The sequence below is a fragment of the Bos indicus genome, chromosome 5, assembly GCF_029378745.1.
Source record: "Bos indicus isolate NIAB-ARS_2022 breed Sahiwal x Tharparkar chromosome 5, NIAB-ARS_B.indTharparkar_mat_pri_1.0, whole genome shotgun sequence".
Lineage (NCBI taxonomy): Eukaryota > Metazoa > Chordata > Mammalia > Artiodactyla > Bovidae > Bos > Bos indicus.
Window position 1 is genome coordinate 100566251 of NC_091764.1, and position 10491 is coordinate 100576741.

General features: G+C 39.3%; 1 protein-coding gene across 1 annotated transcript; it reads left to right on the forward strand.

The window, feature by feature from the left end:
- Positions 1 to 512: 512 nt before the first annotated feature.
- Positions 513 to 3441, forward strand: LOC109569118 (endogenous retrovirus group K member 25 Env polyprotein-like). Its single transcript, XM_070788743.1, is given in 3 exon segments — positions 513 to 2400; positions 2403 to 2965; positions 2968 to 3441. Coding segments are annotated over 3 exon segments (1866 nt in total). The 5' UTR covers positions 513 to 1187; the 3' UTR covers positions 3058 to 3441.
- The last annotated feature ends 7050 nt before the right edge of the window (positions 3442 to 10491 follow it).

Genomic DNA, 10491 nt, shown 5'->3' on the forward strand with positions numbered 1-10491 from the left:
ATTACCCACTACCTACTCTTCAGAACAAACAGTTGAATTGTATGCTTTATATGCTCTTTTGTCGCTTCAACCATTATCCTTCAACGTATATACTGATTCCAAATACCTTGCTTCTCTTTTTCCTGATTACCACCTTTTTATACAACCTAGATGAAGAATTATATACTCTCTTTTCACAGACTCAAGCTTTAATTCACTCACGTATGGAACCCTTCTTTATTGCACATATACATGTTCATTCAGGTTTACCTGGCCCTCTGGTCACAGGAAATGATGCTGTTGACAGGCTCATAGCTCCCATTTTTACATCTGCCAGTGACGAACATGCTAATATTCATACCAATGCTAACAGATTGCCCTCTAAATACCATATTCCTCTCCCTGAAGCACGGCATATTATTAAAACCTGTGATGTCTGTGCCCTTCTGCACTTACAAACTACGATTTCAGGAATTAATCCCCGGGGCAACAGCCTAACTCCCTTTGGCAACTTGATTTCACTCACTGCTCCTTAAGAAAGTTTTCTTTGCTTTTTGTCTCACTTGATACATTTTCAGGCTTTATCTGGGCAGTACCTGTCTCTTCAGAATCCAGCAAACACGCCATTTCCATACTCTTACTCACCTTCCCCGTTATGGGGATTCCTTCTGTCTTGAAAACAAACAATGGACCTGCATTCACCTCGCATTCGTTTCGTTCATTTTTATCAGAATGGAACATCACACACATTACAGGAATACCCTATAATCCTCAGGGTCAAGCCATTATTGAAAGAGCCCACCACACCCTAAAAACTCATTTACTAAAACAGAAAGGGGGAATATGGAAGAGGAGATACACTTCTTATCCTATGAACCCTCAGTTATTATTATCTTTAACTCTTTATTCCCTAAATTTTTTAAACTTTACAAAAAATAATTCTGACACTCCTGCAGATAGACATTTTGCAGAAGACAAAAACAGCAAATTAGAAATCAATACACCAATATGATATAAGCAATTTAATCAGTGGCTGCCAGGAATCTTACGACTCCTAGGCAAGGGTTATGGTCTTGTCATTGCAGATGGAGAGGAAATCTGGGTTCCCCTTCACCATGTCCGTTACCAAGAGGGACCCTGAGACCAGACTCCCTTGGGAAGTGATGAAGTTGACGTGAAGGGTCTCATCAGTGACCCTGGAGGAGCCAATGAGGAAACGCCATCATCTGAATCCTTACCGGACGTGGGCTCAAGTGAAAAACATGACTCGTCAGGCTGAGCAGACACTGAAGAGCACTGGAACTCCTATGACTCCAGATAAGCTATTTCTGGCAATGTTAGCTGTTCTTTCCTGTTCCTCTGGGGTAAGTGCAGAATATGTTTATTGGGCATACATACCCAACCCACCACTTCTCTCCATAGTGGATTGGGTAGATAAAGCCCCTATGATCTTTACTAACGACAGCACGCATTTTCCAAGTCCCTGGTCCACAAAGCGACCAATCCATGAAGAAGATGAGGGAAAGCCAATCAACATTTCCGTGGGATTCAAAACCTTGCCTATCTGTTTAGGATCTCATCCTCTTTGCATGACTATCTTCCCACAGTGGTGGGCATACTCTGCCAACAATGGGACTGCTTCACGTCTGGGAATGTTTGCTATGGCATCTTTCTTACTTAATGGCTCCGAGCGACATTATCCAGGCCAGATAGCCAACTATTCGAACTCACTTTTTCAACCAGAGGAACCTACATGTCATACTGTATCTTGGAGAAGAAAACAGGAGATACAACCGTTACATTGGTCTGATTGTCAAGGCCAATTTGGGAAAGTTTCTATAATTCAGCAAAATCATACTACTCATACATTTATATTTGTTGACTGTGGACCTCACGGTTTGTTTGTAAACTGTTCTGAAGAGCAGGAGGAACTTCATAATTGCTCCTGGTTTAATAGATCAAACATTGGAGGCTTTCATAAATCTAAGACAAGTTTCTGGGCTGATAAGGACATACTGCTGAATTGGTATAACGGGGGCTTATCACCCCCATGACCCAGGATTGTCGTCCCCATTGTGGGGCCAAAGCAATGGCACATTTGGAAAATTCCAGCAGCTTTAGAGCACTTCACTAGTGTTTATGGGACTGCGGGTGTGTTTCATCCTTCTAATTATACCTTCCTATATAATAGTACTGGCTATATTCAATCGTGTGTTCACCTTCTGTACTTGTTTATTGTAGGGCATTTTGATATTGACTTATCAGCCAAGATTGTCAATTGTACTGCATGTGCATTTTATACCTGCCTTAAGCACACCATTTCATATCACAATGCTAGCATTGTGCTAGTTAAACAAAAACCTGAGTTATGGCTTCCCGTAAACTTAACTGAGCCTTGGACTGATTCTGTATTTCATTCTGTATGTTGAAAACTGGGCTTAGGCAATCTAAGCACATCATTGGGTGGATTATTGCAGGCATCTTAAGCCTTATCTCCATTGTGACTGTAGGAACTTTGTCTGATATGGCTTTATATAATTCCATACAAAATCATGATTTTATCACTGCTTGGCACAAAGACTCTCATGATCTGTGGACTCAACAAGCTCAAATAGATCAGCAATTACAAACACGAATTAATGAGTTACAAACTGTGGTTATCTACTTAGGAGATCAAATGCAGCAACTGACTTTCCAAACACATATACGTTGTCACTGGAATTTTACTTCTTTTTGTCTGACTAACATGCCCTATAATAGCACTGAATATCCTTGGAATAAAGTTAAGGCGCATTTGCAGGATCTCACAGATAACTCAAGTTTAGACATCAATTTGTTGAAACAAGTTGCTAATTTTCAAGTTAGAGTACCTAGGGAATTGTATAGTACTCAATTCTATGATACTTTAACCAAAACCCTAGTGTCTCTAGACCCTAGAACTTGGCTTTTAAGAAGCATTATTTTTATATATGTTTTAATCACCCTGCTCTTTTTGTCATTGCTTATAGGATACAGAAGTCTCTACTCAAGACTCTGTGCCTCCCACAATGGAGTCCAACTAGCAGCCGCCGTGCTTAAATTAAAAACAAAAGGAGGATATGTTGGGAAGTGTAGTACAAAATAGCTGTATTGGGAGAAAGTCCTTGGGAAAATGGTGAAGGGCCAGAAGTATCCAGCTTTGTGTACTGCAGACAGAAAAACATCTCCTGCCTTTGGTTATGCTCAGCACCAAGATTTAATAATAAATAGGGATGTTACTTGAGAAAACAGGTTGTGGGTTAAGCACATGAGTCACTTAGAGCACGCTGTCCTTGAAATGTTTTTACTGATTATGTGTTAACCCCGTATGCGCTCTGCTGGCCGTATACTTTAAGCTCTTTGTTCCTGCTTCTATGAAAAGGCTTGACTGCAGAAATAAACTTGTCAGTCCTTGCAAGAGACTTTCCGAGTGTCATTCTTTCAGGTTCATCACTTCCAAGTCCCGGGGAGAAAATCCCCAACAGTCAATAAAGCAGACGTAGATGTTTTTCCTGTAATGCTCTTGCTTTTTGATTATGCAACAGATGTTGGCAATTTGATCTCTGGTTTCTTTGCCTTTTCTAAATACAGCTTGAATATCTGGAAGTTCTTGGTTCATGTGCTATTGAAGTCTGGCTTAGAGAATTTTGAGCATTATTTTGATAGCGTCGTGAGATGAGTGCAATTGTGTGGTAGTTTGAGTAATTTTTGGCATGCCTTTATTTGGGATTGAAATAAAAACGGACCTTCCAAATTTGTAGGCATATTGAGTGCAGCACTTTCACAGCATCATTTTTAGGATTTGAAATAGCTCAGCTGGAAATCCATCACCTCCACTAGCTTTGTTCATAGCGATGCTTCCTAAGGCCCACTTGACTTCACATTCCAGGATGTCTAGCTCTAGGTGAGTGATCACACCATCGTGGTTATCTGGGTCATGAAGATTTTTTTTGTACAGTATTAGTTTTTACTGTACACCAAAATGAACCAACCATACATATACACATACCCCTTCCCTTCAGGACTTCCTTCCAACAGTGCATTAATTATTGTTCCATGTGCTATGCACTGTGCATAGGACCAATTTCGAGAGGACATTTTTTCCACCAACCAGGGAAGGGGGTATGTTTCAGGATGATTCAAGTGCATGATATTTATTGTACATTTGTTTATTTACTTCTATATTATTATATCAGCTCCACTTGATTTTACATCAGATCATCAGGCATTAGATCCAGGATGTTGGGGACCCTGCCATATTGTATATTCTCATTAGTTATCTATTTTATACATAGTATCAATAGCAGATCTAATCCCTCATTTCCTCCCACCAACCCCTTTCTCCTTTGGTGTCCATACGTTTGTTCTCTGTGTCTGTGTCTCTACTTCTGTTTTGCAAATATGATCACCTGTACTGTTTTTCTAGATTCCACATGTATGCATTAATACAAAATTTATTTTTCTCTTTCTGACTTACTTCACTTTGTATGACAGTCTCTAGGTCCTTCCACGTCTCTACAAGCAACCCAACTTTATTCCTGTATACGACTGAGTAATAGTCCATTGTAGATATGCACCACATCTTCTTTATTCACACTTCTGCTGATGAACATTTGGGTTGTTTCCGTGTCCTCGCTACCGTAAATAGTGCTGCTATACACATTGTACTGCATGTGTCTTTTTGAATTATGATTTTCTCTTCAATGCTTGTTTATTTTTCTTCTATGTTTACTTCTTTCTATGGTTCATGCTATAGGAAATATGTAATCAAATTTTTCATTGCTATCGTGGAAAATGTGTTTTTATTTTCCAACTCCACAGTTGGGGAAGCTAATGTTACAGAAGAGACATGTTTATTCTGATAGATCTCTCGAGTATTCTGTTTTAAAAAAAACACATGGCAAATTTTCTATGGAAATCAAATAAATGGTAATATTGAATTTATTTTTTAAGGAGACTCATAATAAAATTCCTGAAAAATAGATATCTACTTACTCTGGTAAGTCAGTCCCAACCTGAATCATATAAATTCAAATAATAGTATAATGACCAAAATAAAATTTTAGTTTCTGCTTTCCACACATGTTGATTTATAATAATTATTAATATAAAATTTTGAACACATCAAAAATTCAAAGTATAATTCATTTTATGCCAATTACTTAGGGAATATCAATAAGTTTTTAGGAAAAGATTCTAGACAAGAGTATCATTACAAAGTAATATATGATAAAAAGTGAGATTTTTGAAGTGTTTGATACTTTGGGGAAAAAGATCTGTAAAGAACAGATACTTTAGAAAAAATGTTCCCACAATTGACAATACACATTCCTACCTCATTGGAATGATGTTCAAAGCAACCTTCCTTCTAAAGCAGATCAGGGTAAAGCTAAGTTCATTCTCCTATACTTCTGAGATCTGAAATCAAGCACCCCTAAAGCACACATCTGTACAAACACTTTACAATGAAACTAAGCCCAAGAGGTTAGGTTCTTGCACTGCCATTTGCTATTGCATCATTAGAAAATCACGTGAATTCATTCTTGGATATATTAAGGCTGAGGTCATCTCTGAAACTCAAACTATGAAGATGCAATTCCAGGAGGAAGGCAAGTCTAAACCATATTCTGCTGCTGCTGCTGCAAAGTCTCTAGACAGATTGAAAAATATCAGATAGGAGAACATGTTTTATTTGCAGTATTGAAGCAACGTTTCCTGACAATAAACTTGCTGCAAAGCCAAGTCATGTCAACCTATTATGTCATTCAGGATCGGCCATCTACACTTCCTCTGTGCAGCCCATGCTTCAGATGCAGGCTCCTGACCACTCTCCAAACACAACCTGATGTTTTAGGATTTCAATTTTGCCCCATATGTGTGACAGACTCCTTTCATATAATCCTTTGATTCTTTGCCTAGAAAAAGCCTAGGAACTGTAGAAAGCGTGAATTGAATGTTCATTTCTTTCTGAACTTTTCCTCAAATCTCCCTAGTTCTCACCATTTTTAATCTTTTTCTCCTCACTTTTCTAAAACAGGATTTATCTTCTTTTTTTCCATATTATAATTAGTTCATTTATGATTGTAAGACTGGCTCTACTTCTCTCCTGGCTAAAATTGGACAAATATCATGATAGAACAATGAAGGGAAGTCTCTGATTCAGTTACAAGGGCGTAACAATGATCTATTTATGTTGTATTGAATGGCCCTTGAGACTGGACCAGTGACATATCTTCCATTTATTTTCTATGCCTTGTGCTTGAATTTGAAGTTCATTTCCCACCATTTTACCTTCCTTTTCCACCCATTGACAGAGCTCCTCAATATACACTGTGTGTGTTAAAGCAGGTATCATGGTTAACATATATACACTATAACATGTAAAATAAACAGCAAGGACCTACTGTATATTCCTTTGCTGTACACTTGAAACTAACACAACATTGTAAAGTAACTCTATTTCAATTTTTTTAAATCAATTATCATAAAAAAAATTACCCTGGAAAAAATTAAAACATAAATGTATTAGCCTAGCTTTTTAAACCATTATTTCCAATCCACGATGTGTAAGTAACCACCAATAAATTCTGTTTCTTTCAAATGCAGGTATGGATAAACAAGAATAAGTTTTGACTTTAATACCAAGCAGTGTGGGAAAGGAAAATCCAAGAAGTACAAGATAATTATTAAAAAGTTTTAAATTCTAAACATCTATAAATTCATGAAGCAACTAAAGTAACCAGGTGTGATGGGCATAGTTTTTAGTTCCCCCTTGATAGCAGTTGGTTTGCATCTGCAGGTGTTTGATAAACTCCATTCTGTCCTCTTGTGGGCTTACTGAGTTTTGTTTGTGTGTGTGGTGTATGTGTGTTTGTAACTATACTTGTTCCCTTCCAACAAAAAAAAAAACAAAGTTAAAAAAAAATTGTATATCAATCAGAAGCGATTTATCTGTTTTTTCCTTTTGCACAGCTTATTTCTTTCATAATATATGAAATTTTACAATTATTTAAATCTCATTTTCCTATTATTATTTTTTATTACCACTATTGCTGTTTGAGCTCCATGAGATCAAGTACCTTTATAGTATTGTAAGTCAATGCATGGTTTTGGCACATAGTAGATGTTCAATCTGGAGAAGGAAATAGCAATCCACTCCAGTGTTATTGCCTGGAGAATCCCAGGGATGGGGGAGCCTGGTGGGCTGCCGTCTATGGGGTCGCACAGAGTCGGACACGACTGAAGTGACTTAGCAGCAGCAGCAGCAGATGTTCAATAAGTATTTCCTGAACAAAAAACAAATAAATATCAGAGGGCATTTGTTTACTGAATGAGCTGTTCTAGATGATTCTTGCTTGAGGTTTCTCATGCAATGGGAGTGAGATGGTTGCTGGACTGGGGTGAGTTGAAAGTCTGTGTTGCTTGTATATATGGTGACCGATTACTTCAAACCTCAGGAGGATGACTGAGTTACAGGAGCAGTTATCTGAAAGGACAATTTTTCAAGAAATAATATAAGCAGCATAGAACGATGTGTCAGCATTTAGGAGGTGACCTGAGGCTTTCCAGGTGGTGCTGCTGCTAAAGAATCCACCTGCCAACGCAGAAGATGCAAGAGACGAGGGTTTGATCCCTGGGTCAGGAAGACATCCTGAAGGAGGAAATGGCAACCCACCCAAATATTCTTGCTTGCAAAATTTCCATGGAAAGAGGTGCCTGGAGACTACATTCCATGAAGCTGTAAAGAGTCTGACACAACTGAGGACGTGAGCACAGGAGGTGAGCCACTAACAGGGTTAGAACCCAAATACAACCACCCAGGTATATGAATCCAACTGCAGTCTCTATCAAAACAATCTGTAAGGGTCCTTTCAAAATAAACTTTGAAGGCTGCATAATCACAATGTGCTTTGGATTTTCTCTCTGTGCTTCATGAGAAATTGTCAATGTTACACTTTAAGAATTAGGTAACTGCTAAAGAAATGCAAAAAGGCAAAATGGCTGTCTGGGGAGGGCTTACAAATAGCTGTGAAAAGAAGAGAAGCAAAAAGCAAAGGAGAAAAGGAAAGATATAAACACCTGAATGCAGAGTTCCAAAGAATAGCAAGAAGAGATAAGAAAGCTTTCTTCAGCGATCAACGTAAAGAAATAGAGGAAAACAACAGAATGGGAAAGACTAGGGATCTCTTCAAGAAAATCAGAGATACCAAAGGAACATTTCATGCAAAGATGAGCTCGATAAAGGACAGAAATGGTATGGACCTAACAGAAGCAGAAGATATTAAGAAGAGATGGCAAGAATACACAGAATAACTGTACAAAGAAGATCTTCATGACCTAGATAAGCACGATGGTGTGATCACTGACCTAGAGCCAGACATCCTGGAATGTGAAGTCAAGTGGGCCTTAGAAAGCATCACTACGAACAAAGCTAGTGGAGGTGATGCAATTCCAGTTGAGCTATTCCAAATCCTGAAAGATGATGCTGTGAAAGTGCTGCACTCAATATGCCAGCAAATTTGGAAAACTCAGCAGTGGCCACAGGACTGGAGAAGGTCAGTTTTCATTCCAATCCCAAAGAAAGGCAATGCCAAAGAATGCTCAAACTACACACAATTGCACTCATCTCACACGCTAGTAAAGTAATGCTCAAAATTCTCCAAGCCAGGCTTCAGCAATATGTGAACCGTGAACCTTCCTGATGTTCAAGCTGGTTTTAGAAAAGGCAGAGGAACCAGAGATCAAATTGCCAACATCCGCTGGATGATAGAAAAAGTAAGACAGTTCCAGAAAAGCATCTATTTCTGCTTTATTGACTATGCCAAAGCTTTTGACTGTGTGGATCACAATAAACTGTGGAAAATTCTTCAAGAGGTGGGAATACGAGACCACCTGACCTGCCTCTTGAGAAATTTGTATGCAGGTCAGGAAGCAACAGTTAGAACTGGACATGGAACAACAGACTGGTTCCAAATAGGAAAAGGAGTTCGTCAAGGCTGTATATTGTCACCCTGTTTATTTAACTTACATACAGCGTACATCATGAGAAAGGCTGGACTGGAAGAAACACAAACTGAAATCAAGATTGCCGGGAGAAATATCAATAACCTCAGATATGCAGATGACACCACCCTTATGGCAGAAAGTGAAGAGGAATTAAAAAGCCTCTTGATGAAAGTGAAAATGGAGAGTGAAAATGTTGCCTTAAAGCTCATAATACAGAAAACTAAGATCATGGTATCTGGTCCCATCACTTCATGGCAAATAGATGGGGAAACAGTGGAAACAGTGTCAGACTACATTTTTGGCCTCCAAAATCACTGCAGATGGTGATTGCGGCCATGAAATTAAAAGATGCTTACTCCGTGGAGGGAAAGATATGACCAACCTAGACAGCATATTCAAAAGCAGAGATATTACTTTGCCAACAAAGGTACATCTAGTCAAGGCTATGGTTTTTCCAGTAGTATGTATGGATGTGAGATTTGGACTATAAAGAAAGCTGAGCACAGAAGAATTGATGCTTTTGAACTGTGGTGTTGGAGAAGACTCTTGAGAGTCCCTTGGGCTGCAAGGAGATCCAACCAGTCCATTCTGAAGGAGATCAGTCCTGGGTGTTCATTGGAAGGATGGATGCTACAGCTGAAACTCCAATACTTTGGCCACCTCATGCGATGAGTTGACTCATTGGAAAAAACCCTGATGCTGGGAGGGGTTGGGGGCAGGAGGAGAAGGGGACAACAGAGGACGAGATGGCTGGATGGCATCACCCACTCGATGGACATGAGTTTGAGTGAACTCCGGGAGTTGGTGATGGACAGAGAGGCCTGGCGTGCTGCGATTCATGGGGTCGCAAAGAGTCGGACACAACTGAGCGACTGAACTGAACTGAACTGATTCATCAGAAATACTTGATTTGTATTTAGATTTTGTAAAGCTTACAGTTTTAAAGTCTTTATTGAACTTGTTACAATATTGCTTCTGTTCTTCCCATGTTCTGGGTTTTTGTTTGTTTTTGTTTTTTGTTTTTGGCCAAGACGCATGTGGGATCTCAGCTTTCCAACCAGGGATCACACCTACTCCCCATGCACTGGAAGGCAAAGTCTTAACACTGGATGGCTTAGGAAGTCCCTATAGTTTCTTAAGTGCCTACTAAATTTCAGATTGTCCTGGGCAATGTCTCACATAGGATAGGCACAATTATACTCATTCTGAAGATGGAGCATGCAAACAGGAGTGTAAGCAATTTAAAAGTTTAAGTAACACCAGGTTACTGAAAGCAAGTAAAAAATGTGAAAGTGAAAGTCGCGTAGTCATGTCTGACTCTTTGCAACCCCATGGACCATACAGTCCATGGAATTCTCCAGGTCAGAATATTGGAATGGGTAGCCTTTCCCTTCTGCAGGGGCTCTTGGATTCTTTGCCAGCTGAGCCACAAGGGAAGCCCAAGAATACTGGAGTAGGTAGCCTATCCCTTCTCCAGCGGATCTTCAC